General features: G+C 51.0%; 1 protein-coding gene across 1 annotated transcript in view; it reads right to left on the minus strand.

The window, feature by feature from the left end:
• Positions 1-723: 723 nt before the first annotated feature.
• Positions 724-20,716, minus strand: part of SMAD6 (SMAD family member 6) — a 37,689-nt gene continuing 17,696 nt past the window's right edge. Inside the window, exon 4 of the mRNA XM_041469289.1 lies at positions 724-1,382. Coding sequence (XP_041325223.1) covers positions 841-1,382 — 542 coding nt within the window. The 3' untranslated portion in view covers positions 724-840. The remainder of the gene's footprint in view (positions 1,383-20,716) is intronic.

The following is a 20,716-nucleotide window of genomic DNA, read 5'->3' on the forward strand; positions in this document are numbered from 1 at the left end:
CAATGAGTGACTGGTATTAGCTTTTTGTCTGGGTATTAATAATATTTCAAAAAACCATACATCAAAATTAGGGCTTTCTCCTATTTTTGCTGTATAATTTTTGTTGTTTTTTTTCTTTTTTTTTTAAAAATCTGTATTGAAAGAATTATATAAGCCAAAGTGCATTTTCTGTTTTTTGTCCATATACACATTGCACCATACATAAATAATTACATTGTAAAAATGACTCCATAATTACAAGTATAATATATATTTTCATATAATATATAAAACTTTATATTAAATCTAGGTAGATGATATTTGGGATAGTCTGTGTCTTTTTTTTTTTTTTTTTTTTTTTTTTTTTTTTTTTTTTTTTTGGGGGTTTTTTTAGCAAATGCAAAGGCTGAACTGATAAGCGTTGGTGTGGATCCCGTCGGCCTCGGCGCGGTGCTGCCTTCCCGGCCCGCTCCGGCTGCAGGCTGGAGTGCTGCTTTGTGTGCCTGCTGTACGTGCTCTGCTTCCCTCCACAGCGTTTCTCCTTCCTGGCTCTGCCTGTGCCCTGCTCTGGGTAAAGGTATCTCAGATTTTTATTGTCAAAATAGATCTTTCCAAATGCATTTACCTGCACTGGGGCAGTTTTATCCGCTTGCTTGGTACACGATGCTCTCGTGGCCTCTCGGTCCATTGTTGGCTTCTGCTGGTTTCTCTTTTTTTTGGTTGTTTATTTTTTTTTTTTGTTTTCTTTTTTTTGGTGTTTTTGTTTTTTTTTTTTTTTTTTTTTTTTTTTTTTTTTTTTCTTTTTGTGTGTGTGTGTTTTGCTGTTGCTGTTGATGTTTTCCTTTCGTGGGAGGCTGACCGTTACCGGTTGTTGCTGAGTAAGATCTCCAGCCAACACGGACACGACGTGATGAACTGTCTGGAATAACAGGGCCCCCAGCCCTTGGCGAAGCTGATCCGGACGCTGTTGGGGTCGTAGGGCCCGTCTGCATAATCCAGCTCGGCCGTGTGCTGCAGCAGGCAGGACTTCTCGTAGTCAAACACCTTGATGGAGTAGCCCGGCATCACCTTGCGCACGATCAGAGTCCTACAGTTGGGGATGTCCAGTGTCGGGGAGTTGACGAAGATGGGATGCTCGCTGCGGTTGTAGGCCCACACCCCGTCCGGTTCCTTGCTCAGTAAAATCCCGTAGCCGATTTTACTTCGAGTCCTTCTCACAGTCTCGCTCCTGTTGTCCAGGTTTAGCTGTCCGAGGCAGAAGCCGTTTCCTTGAGGTAGGTCGTAGAAGATACTGACAGACTGTTCGTACACTGTGTAGAGGCGGCCCACGCGCGTCCGGTGCTCCCAGTAGGCCACGTTGCACCAATGGCTCCTCTTCACGGCATCGGGCGACGTGCTGGCGTCTGTGGGGACAGAGAGGGAGTCAGGAGTGCTGGGATCACCTGGGAAACCACAGGGGTGGAGCCTGGGAAACAGCTCCTCCCACCCATCAGCTCTGCTCAGTGAGAACTTGAACTTGTGCTCAACCCAGCCCTTGCGTCCAACACAAACTTCATGTTCAACCCAAAGATGGTGTTCAACCCAAAACTTGTGTTCAACCCAAATTTTATGGTCTTCCCAAAATTGGTGTTCAACCCAAAGATGGTGCTCAACCCAAAACTTGTGTTCAACACAAATTTCAGACTCAACTCAAAACTTGAGTTCAAGCCAAAGCTGGAATTTAACTCAAAGTTCGTGCTCAGCCTAAAACTTGTGTTCAACACAAACTCCATATTCAACCTAAATTTGTATTTAGCCTGAAGTTCATGCTCAGCCCAAAACCTGTGCTCAACCCAAAACTTGTGTTCAACACAAATGTCATGCTCTTCCCAAATCTGTGTTCAACCCAAAGATGGTGCTCAACCCAAAACTTGTGTTCAACACAAACTTCATGTTCAGCCCCGTATTTGCGTTCAACCCAAACTCGTATTTAACCCAAAATTTGCGTTCACTTCCAACTTTGGGTTAAACTCGTGTTTAACCCAAAGTTTGTGCTCAACCCAAAAATTTGTGCTCAACCCAAAGTCCATCTTCAACCCAAAGATTGTGCTCAACCCAAATCCTCTCTTCAATTACATCAAATGCCAGCAAGACTGGCAGCTCAAGCCCAGGCTGGAGACAGGACACCCACCATCTCCCATGAGCTCAGCACATCTCCCTCTCCAATTTAATGTCCAACCCTGCATGCACAGCTGGGCCCACGTGTCCTCAGGATATTTGCATTCCTCCCACTGGATCTGGCACGGACACTGTCCCGGTATCCTGAGCCTGGTGGCTCCCCAGCACCCCTGTGCTCCTGCAGCCCCACCTTCCAAGCCCAACTTGTGCCCAGCTGACCCCCAGGGATGTCCAGGATGTGCCTGGATGAGTGACCCGCCGGGTGTCTTCTCCATGTAATATTCTCTGACAGCGACGCAGATGTTCCCACGGGGAACATGAAATCTGAGGAAGTATTTCATGCCAAGGGGGAGTAGCTGCTATGAACTATACATGTCCTTCTAAAAACCCACTGGAACTCTCTCCAGACAATGAGAGATGTCTCTTCTTTCTAGGAATTACACTCAGGGAAGACGGGAGGGACGCAGGCTGCCAGAAATCTGTTTAATCTATGATGCCTCCAGAATTTATGATCTCTCCAGAAGGAAGACAGGAAAAGAAGGAGCCCCAAAGAGGGCGAATTAACCACTTGCTGAACATCATTCCTGCTCCTACCACACCGGTTAACGGAAAACCGCCGTGGAATTTCCAGCAAGGAGCTCTGCTCCGGGCCAGCCGCGCTCCGTGGCCGGCATTAAGCTCCCTGACAATCCCTCACGTGCCCGCGGCCTGCTGACCCCGGTGCCTCCGTGCCATCATGTCCCATTAACTCGCCCGCGGGGTGATGCCATTATTTTGCTCCAGAGCCCCCATTGACACACCGGATTTCAGGCACAGCCCTCCAGCCCCGCTTCTTTTCAGGCTCAAATTACCCCGGAGGAGACCGGGCTCCCCTCCCCATTAACCAGCTTTGAATTAAGCGGCTTTGTTGGAGTTTAACTGGAGTTGTAACTATACAAATTTAAGGGGAGGGCTGTGGGGGAGGAGGTGGCGGGCAGGCGGGGAGGCAGCAGGATGCCCTTTGCTGTGGGCAGGGCTCATCAGCCTGAAGCAGCCCCTCCACCCACCACAGGTCACATTTTGGGGGGAACCTTGTCAGTTTTTCCCCCTTCACCCACCACAGGTCACATTTTTGGGGACACCATCTCAGTCCATCCCCTTGCCATCAACTGGGACAACTTCCACTAAACCAGGGTGCTAAGAGACCCATCCATCTTCCACAGCATCCAGCTTCCACAGTCATTTTTCCCCAGGGACATCCTACAGATGCTCCCAATGCCTTCCCCAAAGCTCTCCCCAAACACTGAACTTTGCTGTTGTCCCACTCAAGTGATCTGGGGGCTGCACACCAGCTCAGGGCCTTTCATGTGCCGGGGCTGGAGGCTGGTAGCAATTACTGAGCTCTGCATCTGTTTAACCTCCCAACCTCCTCAAAGCCCTCCATGCCCATTAGCTATGTTGGTTTTGTTATTACATTTTCGAGAAACTACTGCTCAGCCCCTGCATTTCCCTTACAGATTAAGGATGGGACAACTTCAAACCTCCAGTGTCCCCAGCAGCTCCATTAATCAGGGGAACAGTCAGCAATAAACATTTAAATAGGAGTTTCTCATGGTTTAGTGCAAATTAATATCCAAGGGGGGGAAAGTAAAGCTGGAGGAAAACAGTATCTATCCTACAAAAAATATTTTGCTGGAGGTGCCAACAGTCCTGGTGCCATCTCTCCTTTCCAGGAACTGGGAAACATCTAAGCAAAATCATCCATGAAAACAGGGGAAGGAATGTGTTTCACATGCATGTGAAATAGCTTTATTAAAAGCATTTCCATGCAATTTATGGCAGGAACTTCCCTCCATCCATCCATGAATGCAGCCCCCTGCCTCACCTCTGTCACCCCACAGCCCCTGCCTGGCAGTGCCAGCTCACAGCCCTCCTGGAGAAGTCCTGTGCTCCTTCAAACAGGTGACCACGAGTTTCAGGTAACTGCACCTCAAGAAGTGAGAAGTTTCCTTTCAACCCACTTCTTCTGGCCAAGGGAGAGGAAAGTTTAAAATCCAAAAAAAAAAGCAACCCACAGGGAAGTAAGCCCCTGGAAGGGGACAGCTCAAGGCTCATCTGAGCAGCCCCTGCCTGCAGGAAGCTGTCGCAGGGTCCCTCTCCCAGCGCTCCCCGTGCTGCGGTGGGTTCCTCTCCCTCCTTTTATCTCCCAGTGCACTCAACCAATTCCTGCAAAGATGAACTCATCCCGCAGGCCTGACATAAAACAAGCACTTCAGCAAGCCCCCAAATCAGGGGGGCCTGTGCTGTGTCTCATCCCCTGCCAAGTATTAGTTTCGCCTCCAGCTATTAGCCACTACCACTCTGCAGAGAGCAGGGGCGGCCGGCACACCACCACCTCCTCCTCTGCCTTTTAAATAAATATTCCACTTTTCCCTCCTCTTTTTTTCCACACTGCCCTTTATGCACAGACAAGAAAATCCACTTTTTGTTCTGTTTTTTCCCCCCCTCCCACTTCTGCTGGAACAGAGGCGGGCTTGTTAGCGTTCTTTTTGAAGAAAGGAAAATATTTGAGTCCTGCAGTGGTACAGGAGGGGTTTTTAACAACTATCATTGTAGGCAGCTACAACTTGTAGCAGCTCCAGAGGGGCTGGCGTCAGGGCTATCTCCTCCATCAAAGCCACCTTCATCCATCAGATGGAGGGGCTGCAACTCTGCCTCTTGTTTACTCCCTCCTCCGCTGCTGCTTCCTCCACGTAGCGATGGCAGCAGACCCCAAAGTGAATTCAAACAATTAGAGATAAAGGAACAAGATAGGAGAATCCAACCCAGAATTTAAAGGGAAAAGGCTCCTGCGTGGCTCAGGCAAGAGGAATCCGGGTCTGGGAATAAATGCAGAGAGCAAACACTGTAAATCCTGCCAGCGTTAGCAGCACTGCTGCTGTCGCTCCCTGCAGAGTGTGGAGGTAAAGAAAATAACTTGAGGTTTGAGACTATTTGTGATTTGACAGCGTTTTATGCCAGTAAAGTTCAAAGGAGTGCTTTAAAAGAGAAAAGAAAGATGCTTTTTTCCAAAACAAAACGCTGCACAGTCCCACTGCTTGATGTTGCACTTGAAAGCAGGATGGAAAACATGGGCAGATCACGAAGCGCATGAAACAAACGGCTCTGATTCACTCTTTGGCTTTTCCAAAGCCACCAAACCTCCTCCCAGCAGGTCAAATGGCCCCTCAATACATGGCTGCAAGGAAGAGCTTCTCAAAACACATTGAAGAGGTGCCCATAGGGAAGGACCATGCACATGAAAAATAAATCACTGCACTCTCCAGATGTGATGGGGACTTGAATGCACATCTGGGCAACCTGGAAATGAAGCAGGATATTCAAAAGTGCTCCCACCACAGAGCCCACTCCCCATTTCCATGTCCCTCCCTCCTGTACTCCTATGTCACAGGGCAGCCTCACACTCCACTGGTCATGCAGCTCAGTTACCCTTCCTCAACACCTTTCCATTCACTTTTACTCCACTTTTGGACTATCAGACCCATGCTCAGTCTTTTTCCTCCCCTTTGCCACAGCACAGATCAGTATTTACACTGCCCAAAACACAGGAGCAGGGAAGCAGGAAGGTGACAGCCATACACAGGTCACTGTGAACATGGTCCAGATAAAAAGCCCAGCACAAAGAACACACACATTTCCCCAAAATCTATTAACAGTTCATTGGGGAGCCATCAGTTAAAATAATCCCCCATTAATACCCCTGGAAACAAGCACAGGGTAAGGAAGGGGTTAAAAGTTTCCACAGCAGAAATGGAATTTTTATGGCCTTGCAAAAAAAAAAGAAAAAAAAAAAGGAAAAAAAAGGAAAAAAAAAGAAATTAATTGTCAATCTGTGAGCAAAGCTCACAACCATTTTCTTTAAGCCAATATACTTAAAATACCTCTGCCATACAAGTTTCAGCTGGAATGCATCACTGTGCCCCTCAGAGCCCCCCTGCCACCAGCACCAACCCCAGCATGGCCCCTTGGGCTGGGGAGAGGCTGAGAGCTGTCCCCAGCTCGGGGGCCCCTCAGGGGACACAAACCAGCCCCTTCTGGCTGCCCATCCTCAGGGGAGCCGTGGGTGGCACCCTGGGGACACCTCCAGGGCTTGGTGACCCTGTCTTGGTCCCAGCAGGGAACAGACACAGGAGGCTGGGCAGGGGCTTCTGCAGGTGAAAATCCTGGTGAGAACAGGATCGTTCAGTCCCCTTCCCTAACTGCTCCTTGGGTTCTCCAGGGAAGCTGCTGGGGCTGCTGAGGGGAAAAGGCAGGTGGGTGCAAGCAGCAGGATGGGCAGCCCTGGTTCTCCTCCTGGACATTTTTCTTAAAGCATCAACAGAGGATCCTTCTCTGTCCCAGCTTTCACCAAGAGAAGTTTCTCCCTGGTTCACAGAGGCCCTGAGAAGCAGTCAGCAGCTGCCCAGCCGATGGCCAAGGGCAGCCACAGGGACAGCCAGCTGCACCTTCCCGTGCTCCTCAGCACCAAAAGCCCTCCCAGGTTTCTGGTTTACTCCACTGAATGTAGGGATTCAGCCCAGCTCCGGTCTCAACTATAAAACAAGAATGTGATTTTTTATTGCCATTAATCTGGTGTCACTGCAGGGTCCCAACCTCTCCACCCTCACAAGGCACGTTCCTCGTGCTGGATGTGGCTGTTGGGCAGCCATGGACACCAGTCCAGCTCCTTTATCCCACAAAAACCATGGGAAGACAGCTGAGAAGAGCCCTCCCCACCACCATGCCCCTCATCCTCATCCTCATCCTCATCCTCATCCTCATCCTCATCCTCATCCTCCTCTTCCAGCCCTCCCCTTGGAGCAGAGCTCTGCTGCTCCCCAGCCTCCTCCTCCAGCAGATTTAATTTGTTAACCCAGGAGATGATTAACTCTGAGGAACACTTGCGCTGGGTTAATTAATTAAATTAGTTCAAAAAAAAGGGTCTGACGAGCACCAGAGCCGGTGCAAGAGGTGTGTGGAGAGGCCTGGGGGGAAAGGGGGACATTTCCATGGCAGCCCAAGAAACAAAAGCAACACAGGACAAGGAGCCAATGCCAAGAATGAGGATGAAAACAATTTTCTCTGCATAAAAGAAACCACTCTGCAAAATCATCAGCTCATGCTAATTTTTTTTTATATCCTTCAAAGCAAAACACATGCCATGTTTAGTTCTGCCCGGAAATTTGGAAGTCATCATCAGTTAGCTTATTTTTAAGCTAAACTCAAGGAGTTTGCTTCTAATGGACCTTCCCTGGCCATTAAATCCACAGTCCAGAACATGATTTTAAGGTATTTTAGCACTGTTTTTCTTCCCAGCTCCCCTGTTTTAGAAAAGACTTTTCAGCCAAGTGTGAAAACTGGAAAAAACCAACTCAGGTATTTTTCTCTGACATTTTTATGTGTTCCTTCTAAACGCCAAAGTTTTCAGAGATTTAGGTGGCGTTTTCAAAATGTTTTTGAGTCCAACAGTCTCCGTTAGCCTCAGCCTGTCTTGCTCAGAGCTTTCAGGCACATCCATGGCTTTTCCAGCTCCCGGGCCGTGCAGGTACCTGCGTTACACCTGGCACGTCCGAGGGAACACAACAATGTAAATACAGCTTCAAAAGGAGCCCCGAACGTCACCGCCCACGCTGGCTGCCACTTCTGAGAGCATCAGACCTGTCATCAACCACAGCCTGCCTGGGACTTCTTCCCTCTTGGAAACCAGCCCTGGATAAACCCAAACCCAGCAAAATCCTGGGGTCGTGCTTGGCATCGCTGTGAGCATCCACCCCTGTGCCCCAACCAGCTGGAAAATGGGGATTAAAACGAGCTGGTGAAAACCTCAGGAGAAAGGTTTGGCGAGGGAAGGTCCCCACTGTTTGATTTTCTGTAAAATCTGGAGGTTTGGTGAAAATCTTCCCAGCGTCGTCTGGTTGGGATTGGCTTTTTCTTCTGCCTGCTCCTGGCAAGGCACCAGCTCCACTCACAGGGGAGAAGGTCCATTCCCAAATGTGCCCTCTGCAGCAGGGTGAGGGAAACCAGGACAAAAATGGGAGGGAAACCCCCCTTTTTTCCACTTTTACTTTGAGAACTCACACATTTTCAGGTCCTCCACCCAACCACGTGTGCAGTGCCTTTTTTGTTCCCCTAGAGCCTGAAAAACGCTGAGAATCTGGGAGAAATCACCCCATAAATCACGGGATGGCAGAACTCCCTTCCAGCCACGGCTGTGACGTCCAAGGCTCCTTTCCCCGCGCCCGCTGCTCATCAATCCGGGGGCTGCAATCCCAGCGGGATGGGCAGGGATTGGGATGGCCAAATGGGATCTCCTGGGCTCTCCCCAGCCTTTGAGAGCCGTTCTGGCTTGGCAGAGCAGCTGTGGGTGCTGTCAGCATCCCCCGGGGGAGCGGGATAATCCGCCCAGCGGCCGGAGCCGCGGCGCATCCCGCGGCGGGGCCGAGGCGCTGGGAAAGGGGATAAATATAAATAATCATAGTTTTCCCTCCCAGAGAAGTTTCGGCTGAGCGCTTCAAAGCCTTTTAAAAGCAGAAACTAATTAGTAGGTCCCTCAGAAGAGAAACAGGAATAACACCCCTTCCCGCCTCCATCGCGCCGCTCGCGGAGAGCACGTTGGGCGCTGGAGCCGAGCCTGGGAATCTCCTCAGCAGAGGGGGACGGGCCAGAGGCTTTGGCTGCACCAAACCAAACCCTGCTGGTTCACACCAGCACTAATCCTCAATCCTTAACGATGGAGAAGACCTCCAAGGAAGGGCTTTCTCCCAGGGTGGAGGGAGCACTGAGTGCTGGAGATGGTTTTGAAGCCAGAGGCCGAGTTGGTGAGGATGTCATGAGGAGGCTGCAGAGATGCTGCTTGAGCCTCCTCATTTCCCACACTTCCCAAGAGCATCAGGGTCCCCAGCAGCAGCAGGACCACTGACCCAGCACTGGTTGCTTTTTCTATCCAGCTGTTGGATAATCCATGGGACTGAGCTCCTCCAAACCAGGAAGGTTGTCCTTCAAAGGCCAGGCAGCCCATCACCACCTTCTTGCACAGCCCAACCCCAAATTACGGCTCAGCTCCCTCCAGGAACAACCCAAATTTGCCATTTCCAGAGGGGAATGCTCAGCTTCCCCTTCATGAGGCCTCCTTCAGATGTCCCAGCTGATCACAGAAAATCCACTTCCCAAAACACCAGGGAAATGGGAACTTTGGGCTTTGGAGCTCAGACAGGACACAGGACCCTGAGCAGGCTGCGGCTGCAGCAGATTTTTAGTTTCCTAATCAGAAATGAGTGGAGCTGCCTCCCTGGGAGGAAAACCAAGGCAATATCAAACAAGACACTGCCACCAGATGTATTTTGAGAGCCTGCACTCTGCTCCAGCCCCAGCCATTCCCTTTGGAGCAAGAGCCTCTCCCTGCTCTCATACCTCCGTGGGATTGACTCCTGAGAAGGAGCTGATGGCTACCAGAGGTGACGTGAGGAGCAGCAAATGGGCTGGAAAACCCAAGGCCACCCTGATTACTCAGCAGCCACAGAGGGCAGACCAAGCGTCTGTCAGCTCCACACCAACACCACTGCGAGTATCAAGGACTGAGAAAGCTTTAGGAAACCATCCCCGACCTGGAAAACAACCTGTGACAGAGGAGGCTCCCTGAGGGGGCCACAAGCAGCAGCCCAACAATTATTTTTCTCCATACAAACTGGGAATGAGCTGCTTTGCTCCTCCTTGGCCGGCTGGGTGTGGAGTCTGGTGCTGGGCAGACATGAGACCTCAGCTTGGGAACTCTGCCTTTCAACCCAACCCTGTGCCAGAGGGTTCATCCCAGACCCCAGAGAGGCTGTGGGTCCTCTATTCCAACCCAACCTTCTCTCCAAAAGGGCTCCAGCTGAAGCCTCCCCTCATCTGATAATTCTTCCCCAGCAACCCCAAAAAAAGGCTCTTTTCCCCAGCATGGTACCAGTGCCCTCACATATATGGGAAGCAGACAGGGGCTGTGAGAGGAATGGGAATTCAGGCTTTGTTCTCCCTGGCCAGAACCCAAGATCCTGCTCCTGATAAAGCTCTCCCGAGCCTCTCTGTCTGCGCAGGCACCTCCAGCCGGGAGCCAGGGCTGCGGGGCTGCCACCGCGTGTCACAACGCCCACGGCTCCTGCAAGTCCCCGCTCGTGGCGGATTTGCTGGAGTTTTACAGGGAATTAAAGGATTTTGGGTGCCAGCCTGGCCTTTGCAAGGAAACAAATCCCGCTGGTGTGCTGGCCAACCTGGTCATGCTGAAAGGCTAAACCTGTACGGGGAGGTCTCGGGTTCCTGCCTGATGGAGGGATTGAAAGTGCCGGGATGGGATTGGGGTGAGCAGCCCTGGAAGGGCCTGGTGCAGCAATCCCACCAGGAAGGGAGCACAGGGATGGCTCCTGCCCTCCTACAACGTGCCCAGGGCTGCGTGGGCACCCACACACGCCAGATTTTCCGATAGCTGCTCCGTGTATTGTGTGTAAACATCTGCTGGGGCCACCCCAGCCCTCGCTCCAAGCAGGCAGCTGGTCCACTCACAACTGCTCGTGGCCAGCATCCACGGGCTCTGACTCCCACTTCAAGCAAAGACTAAACAATGACTTCAGCAACTCGGGATTTAAGCCCCAGGGTCGGTCCCTCACATCCACAGGGGAGCAGGGGGGGTGCCATGCTGGCATCTCCAGGAGGATCTGCAGCACCGTGAGTGCCATGGAAAACAGCCCTTGTGCCATCTGTGTGCATGGAGGGGCCCTTCTTCTGCCAAATCCACAAACCAGCAGCTCAGAAGTGCATGCACAGAGCACCCACTTCTGCTAACCTGGGACAAGACCATCCCTGAAGATCAAACAAATCTTTTCTTAGAATTGCAGAATTGTTACAGCTGTAACTAAAATCATTGAGTCCAACTGTCACATTTTTATACTCCCTAGAACAGTGCTGTAAAACCTGTTAGAGCACAGAAAAACAGCAAGAAAACTGGTGTGAAGGAGGGGTGGGGGATGAAAATCAATGTGTTTGTATGAAACCCACAACACTGAAGAGCATCACTGCAGCCCAGACCTCTCTGCAAGTTCCCATCTCCCAGCATCATCTCCCAAATTCCTCACCCTGTACTTGCCCATGGAGACTGGAGGTGACTCACACCAATTACCCTCCCTGGCCAAGAAGGACTTGTTTTCATTTCTACAAACCACAGTTTCTTTAAAAAAAAAAAAAAAGGGGGGGGGGGAAATAGGAAAATGCCAAAATACACAGAGAACTCCATGGAATACATCCTGCCCTGCTGCACTAATATGAATCCCAGACAACTCCAGCTTTGCTTGGGATATTCTAGGAGAAAAGGATTAATGAGTTATCACAGAATCCCAGACTTGTTTGGGTTGGAAGGGACCTTTAAGCTCATCCCATTCCGCCCCCTGCCATGGCAGGGACACCTTCCACCCATCTCAGGCTGCTCCAAGCCCAGTCCTGCCTGGCCTTGGACACTTCCAGGGATCCAGGGGCAGCCCCAGTTGCTCTGGGAAATCTGTGCCAGGGCCTGCCCACCCTGACAGGGAAGAATTTCTCCCCAAGATCTCATCTATCCCTTCCTTCTGGCAGTGGGAGCCACTCCCTGTGTCCTGTCCCTCCATGCTGTGAGTTATAGCAAGGACAAAGCCAGTGGAACTGCTTGGATTAAAAAACTCTCCCACCCTTCTAGGACAAGCTCTCATCCTTCTTGGGAGCTGAATTTTCAAGCTAAAAAAATAACCTTTTCAGGGTTGGTCTATGCAGGGTTTGTGGCTGCAACTCCTCCACGAGCTGTTTTGGGGCTGAAAGCAAAGGCTGAACTCAGAAACTGCAGAAGAAGCACCAAATAAATGACCTTGCCATGGGGAGGAAAAGGGAAGGAGAGGAAGGGGAGCAGGTCGGGCTCTTTGTACATCAAGGCCAGGGAGATTAAGGGAGCACGTGAAGGCATCCTCAGGGATAATCAGTTCAACAGTGCACTCCCTCAGCTCAGCACTGCAGGAGAAACATCAGATTCCTCCCCTCCCTCCGGGGAAATCCGCTCTAAAAAATAAAGTGAGGAATACTGGGGGAAACACCAGGCATTACACATTAAAAAGGCAGCTTGTCACCAGCCTAAACCAGACCCATTTTTTTTCCTCATTCCATATATATCACACATATAAAGAATCCACATGGATTTAGAGACTCCCCCTGCAAGAACCCTGAAGAATAACTGGGTGTAAAACCAGGGTTGGATACTTTTCCAGGAATACATTCACAAAGCTCACACAAATTCCCACTTTGGGTAATTTTTGCCCGTTATTGCAGCATTTCACACTGTTTCTGATGGGGCTGTGGATGATGTGGAAGCCTCATCGTCCAACCCCACTCCTACATGGTACAAACAGATATTGGTGTTATAAACTCTGTTAAGTCCTGCACTAGAATCTTTAAATTGTTAAAAATAGGAAAGAAACTGCACAGTTCACATATTTTATAAAGCTGGGTTAAATCAACATCTGCAAAAAATATCCCCGTTAAACGAAATAGCAGGATTTCATTAAGTAAATTGCAAGTTGGCAAAAATTCTGAAAGAAAGGGAAAAAGCCACAGCCAGCCCTGTAATTTAAACCTTATTTTAACTGTGACAGCATGGCTGTGAGAGGCTGCATTTCCAAAGGAAAAAATAAAATGAAGTTTAAAAAAAGTACCTGTTCCCCCTGTTCGTCACCTCAGCGTCTGCAGTCGTTACTCAAACGAGTTTTTCCACAGGGAAATGAAGAGGGAGCAGGACAAGCTGCCACCTCTGCATCCTCTGTGTCACATCTACCAACCCTGAAAAACTCAGCGTTTTCCACCACAGGAGCACCTGGATGCTGCTGGGTGATGGTGGCTGTAAATCCCTCGGAGCCAGGAGGGCTCAGGGACACCCCAGGGAGGCTGCAGCCCCCCTTCCACCCCTTTCCCTGGAAGCTGAGCAGCTGAAACCCGGGATGAGATGGCTGCAGAGCTGTGAAACAGCTCAGTCTGGGTGACACTTCGTCACTTGGTGTGTTTTAAACACGTCCTGCTCCCCTGCACGAGCTGAGGGTGCCCCAGGAGCGGCAGGATCGGGCTCCTGGCTGTGTACCCCAAAGACACCCCTGGGGGCACGGTGCTCACCCTGGGGAGCTCTCCTGGGCTCTCCTCTGGGATGGCTGCTGCAGGGTGGTCGTGGCCCCGTTTTCCCACCTGGAGGGTGCAGCTTTGGGGCAAAGCTGAGCCCTGGGGCAGGCAGGGAGTTTCCAGCCGGTTTTCCCAACCTGCTGAGCCTTTCCCTGCCCGGGGTGACTCAGGCAGGCTGGGCTGGGCTGCGTGGGGAAGCCGAGCTCTTCCCACAGCCCCGGCCAAGGGCCCTGCAGGAGCCATCCCTGCAGGAGCAGGGACAGGGACAGGACACCCTGAGGGCACCCTTCAGGGCCACCTCCTCCAGGCCAACACCCAGCACCCGGGGTCCAGATTTCAGCTCCAGGACTCCAGTAACTCCAGCTTCCCACCCAAGAGCTCTGCGTGTCCCAGGGGAATCACCTGGAAGCAGCACTCTGGGATCAGTAAAACCCATCTGGCACATACTGGATCTGTTTGCTTTGAGAAGAATTGCAAAACCTCAAAACAAAACGTGAAAAGAGCAGCTCTGATCTGCAAACTTGGAGCTGAAGAGGAGCCCTCTCACAAAAAGGCCAATTATTTGCTTACAAGGTTTTGGCTTCGCTGTTTTTCCTGGCACTTACGCCACTGGAGTTATTTTGAAGGGCTGTTTGCTCCAGGAGGAGCCGAGCAAACAGCAATCCCATTTCCTTTCGGATCTAAACATCCGTTTGCCGTGCGAGCAGGAGGAAAAAAACCCAACCCCGAGTGCCTCAGGAAGCACAAGGGAAGGGGAGGTGGGTGCTGCTGGGGAGGGGAGCACTGCACCCACCCAGCCAAGGGGGTCCCCACTCCCTGCTGGCCTGAAACCAGAGGGAAAGGTCACCCAAGGGCTCTGGGATGCTCTCCTTGAAGCAGACCAAGCAAAGCTCCAGGGGCTGGACCATCCCACCTTCCTCAACACATCCATGGGGGTTGGACTTGAGCATCTTCGCAGGTCCCTTCCCAGCCAAACCAGTGCAGGATTCCACCCTTACAGTGGGATGGAGCAGCTCCTGAGGAGAGAATTCCAGGCAATTTCACAGCCTGGATGAAGCAAGGAATAAAAGGGGGCTGCAGGGGCCCCTCGGAGCTCCCTGGAAATGCAGCATCGCTGGAGCCTTGCAAAAGGAAATCTGGGAGCAGAAGCAAGGTGGTCATGCTGGGGGAAGTGCAAGGCAAAGAAGGACATGGAGCTGCTGGAACAATTCCAGAAGAGGCCATGGAGATGCTCCAAGGGCTGGAGCCCCTCTGGAGCCAGGCTGGGAGAGCTGGGAATGTTCACCTGGAGAAGAAAAGGCTCCAGGAGACCTCTGAGCCCTTCCAGAGCCTAAAGGGGCTCCAGGGGAGCTGGAGAGTGACTGGGGACAAGGCACGGAGGGACAGGACACAGGGAATGGATCCCACTGCCAGAGGGCAGGGCTAGGTGGGACACTGGGGAGGAATCCTCCCAGCTATGCCTTCCACCCTTCAGTGAGCAAAGGGCCAGCTCGCCGGCATGTTCCTAAATTTCCTGGCTTTTGAGGACACAAGCCAGGTCATTAACATTATTTATAGGTTCCTGTGTATGAGTTTCCATTTGTTTGCCTGCTTAAAACCAGTTAGGTGGAAAAAAAAAGCAATTCCTGGAGGTCAGACAGTTAAAAAACCCTCATGTCCATGGTCTGATGGACCCAAAGGATCAGGAGCTCCTTTAGAGGCATAACTGTTTCCTTAAATGCTTATTGTGTAAATATTTAAGCTACTTTATAAAACTTTTACAATGTACTTAGGAAGCATAAATCTCCCCAGCGGAGCACGGCAGGCCCTGGCCGTGCACGCTCAGGAACACAAACAGGGACATTTCCAATGCTAATGCTGCACCCAAGGGGCCCTGAGGTCACAATCCCAGGAAAATCATTACTAAGCTGATCCCCTGGGCTCACCCCAAAAGGGAGCGTGGTTACGTGCACTGAGTCATTGCTACGGGGTGACTTCAGCGTGGCTGCCTTTGAAAACAATCAGGGATTGATGGCTAGTGGGTGGTGGTGTGCATGGAGCCCTGAGGTTTTTCCTCTTCAAAGCACAGCTCTTACACTCGAGAATTATGTAATTCAAAAACAATCCGGTGGTGCTCATCCGTTTTAAGAATGAAATGATTTTTTTTTTTTTTTGCTGCCTGTGGAAGGTTTGAAGTCAAACCCAAGTGATCAGAGCCCACTGCTGCATCCCTCACCAGTCCAAACCAGTGCCACCCTCCCATGCCAGCCTCTCTCGTGGTGCTTTTTTGGGGAGATAAACTTCCCAGAGGTGAATATTCCCTTGCACTGGGAAAAAACCCCCACGTGCTGACGGACACATCTGTATCCAGGCTGGTTTCCACAGGGAAACCGTGCAGCTCTGTGGGATTTGCTTGGACACAGCACTCACCAGCTCCAATTCTTCAAAGAAATGAGACCTTATTTAACATAGGAAATAACATGTTTAGGATTTTTTCCCCAAAACAGCTTCTCTACTGTAATTTAGGTGCGTTTGAGGCAACAACAACAAACGGAATCAGGGAACTGGAAGTTTATTCTCTTTGCAGAGCACAGCTTGCTGTTGTATATGATGAAGTACATAGAAAGCCTAGAAAAAACTTGGATGGGAGTTCAAACACTGATGTTTTAAAGATGAAAGGGTGTTCTGCGATTAAATGTTTAAATAAAGTTTTCTGGTACTAAATCATTTAAACATTTTCACATTCCTCACATTTCTAGAAGCGCTGTTGGCTTTTATTTATTGTCATAACCCAGTGCCCTCAGCAAGCCACCAGGGCCACTTGAGGCAACCTGCTTTCCAAAGGGAAAGTTCTTTCCGGATGGTAAAAAGTCAGGAAGAACAAGGGAGCCTGAGCCTTATTCTCCACCCCCCATTTAGTCTCCAACCCCCGTCACATTTTCCTCTTTTTTTTACAAATAAATCCTCCCATGCTGCACATGGGCACAGCCAGGTTCTGCTCCAAATATTGACCAGAAATTCAAAGTAATTCCACTGACTTCACCGTGGTTGTATTTAGACAGCTGAAAATCAACAGAAATTGGCCTGGGTGTTGAAATTGTCTTTTTTAGCAGCTCTCGGGCTGTTGCAGGGTGCTGTCAGTGACGAAGTCACAATTGCCCATGGGGACACGGAGCAAGGCTCCACCACCAGGGCCTCAAACAGCCCCAGGAAGAGGAAAACCTGAAGTCCTAGAGCTTTTGGAGAAGGTACAACTCATGAAACCACCAAGCCCAACGCTCCAGCCCAGCAGTGCAAGGAAGCTCCGACCTGGCCTCTCCCAGCTCTGCCACAAAGCTTCGAGGAACTGCAGAAAGATCCAGGAAAAATGGGGATAAACCTGCCACGAGCCAATTAAGAGTGGAAATGCTGGCGAGGTTTTTCCTGCAGGACAACGCAGCAGTAGCAGAGGAACGAAAATCTGAATTTCTCCTACGACACAGCTCGATAAACAAAACGTGGTGTGGTTTCCAAAGCCAGAAGATAACTGGGCTCAGTCACCCAGCACGCTGCTGCTGACCCTGATGTCCTTCTTTCCTTGTAAATCCATCATTAAGGAATAAAAACAACAGCCCAGGCTCAAGGGGACATTCATGAGTGGCGAGTCCTGCTCGGGATCCCTGGTGGTTCCATCCCTGCTGCTCTCCACTGAACCTCTCCCCAGGAGCTCCCAGGGCTGTTTGGCTAACACGGCCCAGGATAAAACTCCCTATTTATTTTGGCACCCTGCACTCCCAAGGCCCTAAAACCCAAATAAAGCCCGTTCCCCTCTGTGTGTATCTCCAGCTATTGACACTGCTCGGGACCAATTTGTAAATCCAAACAAACGCTCTGTTGTGTAATGGGGCTGGAAAAACAATCAGGAAGGGGCTGGGGGTGTGCTCACAGGTTCCTGCTGAGGCAGGGCTGGAAGGGGCGGCAGCCCAGGCAGAGATTACAAGAAATTCAGCTTTTACTCTGATAACAACAGGGGCTATTTTCTGCCCATGACATCACGCTCCCAACCCGGCGCGGAGCAGCGGAGATGGTGCTGGTGGAAGTCACGGAGGACTTTGCTGGTTGTTCCAGTGGCCAACATCCTACAGTTCCCTCCTTTAAAAACAGCGATTTTTCTTTTCTTTTCCAGTGCCTCGCAACCACCCAAATCCTCTCTGCTGGCTCAGCTGATCCGAGGATAAATCACAGCACTCCAAATCCATGTGAACAAGCTCAGACCCTCCAGCCTGCAGGGAATGATGGGGGCACAACTTATCTGCCCTGTTTTAGCCCTGTTCTGTAGAGAGAAGATGAATTGTGCCCTTCAGCTGGCTCTTCCTTGCTGTTGGCTGTAGTTAAGTATCCAAAAAAAACCCTCTCAGACATGGACATCTGTATTATTCTGAGATTAAGTGCAAGAATTGCTACCCAAACACCATCAAAATGGTCTAAAACATTATTAGCTCTTCAATCACATGCAAAAGCAACATCCCACTAAGGGAATTCAAATCTTAAGGGCAATGTGTCATTGCCTGGATGACTCTGGACAGGAAATGGAGCTGGAAATGGATTGTGAGAATAAATACATTGGTGTGTTCTACCTGCAGACACAGAATTGATGTATAAGAGTGGCAATAAACTACACCTACATAACTGAAGGATGTCAGGGACTGGAAGAGCACAATGCTGTGCTGTGCAGGGCAGGCTGAAGTTAAAACTCTTATTCATGAGCCCATTATTTCAGAACCAATGGTTAAAACTAAGAGCTGCCACAAACTTCTCCTGCAGCTTGAAGGACCAACCCAGAGCCCCATCCCAGCCACCACAGGGGCTCTGCTCAGCAGAAAAAGGGTCTCCTTTCAATGCAATGGAGAGGGCAGAGCAACAACTCTATTTTAGCCCTGTTGCTATGAAATGTCTACAAAAATAAGTCCTTCTTGTGCCCTCCCTGAGGCACATCCCTGTCCCGCTCCTCCTCGCAGCCCTGTCCCAGCCAGAGCCTGGCCTTGGCCAAACTCACCTGGTTTCAGGTTTCCTGACAAACCCCGAAACATAAATACATCCCTAATTCTGCTGGGGAAGCTGAGCCAAGTTTCTGGCAGGGCTGTGCTTGGGATTGAAACAAGGTTGGGGAAAAAACCACAGCGGTTTTGACCCAAAACCAAGACTCCCCCCCCACCCCACCAAACTTGGCAGTTCCCACTGATTTTTATTTTGACTCAAAACTGAGGGCTCCAACACCCTGCTTGGGGAAGGGGGATTTTCAGAGCCCTGCAGGACATCCAGCTCCCTGCCTGACACTGGATATCTTGATGGAAGTGTGCTGCAGCTCTCCAGTGCCATGATGAGGAAATCCCAGCTTTACTGCAGCAGAAAGCCCAGAACACTGTTCCTAAACCCTCCCTGCAAATCCCATCCATGCCCAGAGCCCAGCACTTGGAGGCTGCACACAAACAGAGCTGCAGGCATCTTTCCGAGGGCTGCAGAGGCGAGTTTAAAAGCAGGATGTTTGGCTGAGCTGCTCTTCCCTCAAATAAACACCCACGGCCTCACTGGAACAGAGAGGCACCGCTCTGGGAGCGCTGCAGTCGCTGCATTTCCACACAGCCAGCTCGAGTTCCCCCCCTGGCTCTGGGAGTGCCACCAGCCTGGGTGGCACCTGGGGAAGGCAGCGATGGCCACAGCTCTCCAAGGGCCACGCTGGAGTTCTGGCATGTGGAGGGAAGGGTTTTCTCATCCCCCCCTTTCTCACGGACCTGCTGGGTTGAGTTAGTCAGAAAAACTCTGTTTTGGAAGCTGTGAAATGCTGAATTGGTGAGAATTTCTTTCTGCATCACAGTCTGCTGCATCACAGCTCAGGGAATGAATCCAAGCTGATGCTCCCATTCTGGGAGTGGATCTGCATTCAACACTCACTGTTGCCTTTGTAGTTTGGAGACCACCAAGCCTCCAGTGTGTGCAACTGCAGCACTCACAGCAGGAGCCAGAGTCTCACCCCTGTGCCACCACTAACCCAGGATAAAGACACAGCATTTTGGAGAAACATTTCTGCTGCTCTTCATGCACCCTACACACTGCTTCAGTTCCTTCACGTGACACAAGCATTAAGCACAACTTCAGAGGAGAAATAAGGAATAGAAGCTCCAAGATCAGCCTGTGCTGTTTCCCTCAGGTGGCTGCACTCACCCAGGCACTGCAGAAATGCTCCTTCCCTCTGTTAAACCAACCTGTGCCCACCCTCACCACTCTCCTGGGCTACTGATGGCTGGGTGTGAGCAGTTTGGTACCTACTGCAGCTGGCACATGTGAGTTATTAATGCCTGAACCAATTTCAGTCACCTGAATGCCTTGGAAGCACCCCCTGAATCCCTAAAACCTTCCTGGGTGTTTGAACAGGGTGGAGAACGTGACTCCAAATCGCAGGGGATGCTTCCTTGCTCAACACACACCAAACACTCAGCCCCAGGGAGGTGCACCGAGGCAGCCTGACCCACAGAAGAACTCGAGAAACAAATAAAGCCAAAATTTAACAACCTCTAATCCAAGCAGGGCTGTGCTGTGACGGCTGGAGGTGGCAGGGCCACGGCACATCCCAAACCCGGGTGCTCCCTGTGGTCCACCCCACGATGCTCCAAGGTGGGATGGCTCCAAAGGCAGCCCCAAATCCCAGGAGTACGATCACCATTCAGGGAGGACAGAGGCAGGAGGAAAAGCTCTGGGGGCTGGGGGAGAGCCAGGCAGCCACGACCCAGCCGGTGCCAGCTTCGCCCCGGCCCGGCCCCGCTGCGGGGGAACGGCTCTGGGAGGCAGCTGGTTCTCATTGAGAGCCTCTGCAGCCTGCATGGGGGGAGAGAGCCTGCAGGGAAGGGCACGGGGAGGAGGAGGAGGGGCCAGAGGATGGGGATTAAAATAATATTGTGTCGAAATCTCAATGAGAGGGAGGAAAGGGGGAAGAGGGAAGCAGCGCTTTCTGCGAGGCAGCGCCAGCGATCCGGCCCGAGGCTGAGCTGGGATTATCTGCTGGCTCCCAGCAATGCTCTGGTGCTGCTGGCTTTGTCCTCATTTAAACCTGGATTGATCCTATTGCGTGTACCCAGCCAGGGCAGCTCCTTCCCTCCAGCACACCCGGCAGCCCAAGGCTCCCACAGTGGACAATGCACTCACAAAACCCTTCCACAGCTTGGTCTGGGCACAGACAGCCTCTCTCTGGGACAGCCCTTCCATTAGCACCTTCTGTTTTATGGGGTTTTTTCTGCTGTTTCTGTGCTTTAAAGTGATCAGTTCCACAGTGCAACCCGCTGGGATGTGCATGGATACACCAGGCTGGAGGGGAAAGGGCTCCAGCCCCACTCCAACAAAACCTGTTTGGTGACAGACCTGATCTAAACATGCACAAGTCCAGGATGTGAGACAG

Source organism: Pyrgilauda ruficollis, unplaced genomic scaffold (genome assembly GCF_017590135.1).
Source record: "Pyrgilauda ruficollis isolate IOZ18807 unplaced genomic scaffold, ASM1759013v1 scaffold23, whole genome shotgun sequence".
NCBI lineage: Eukaryota > Metazoa > Chordata > Aves > Passeriformes > Passeridae > Pyrgilauda > Pyrgilauda ruficollis.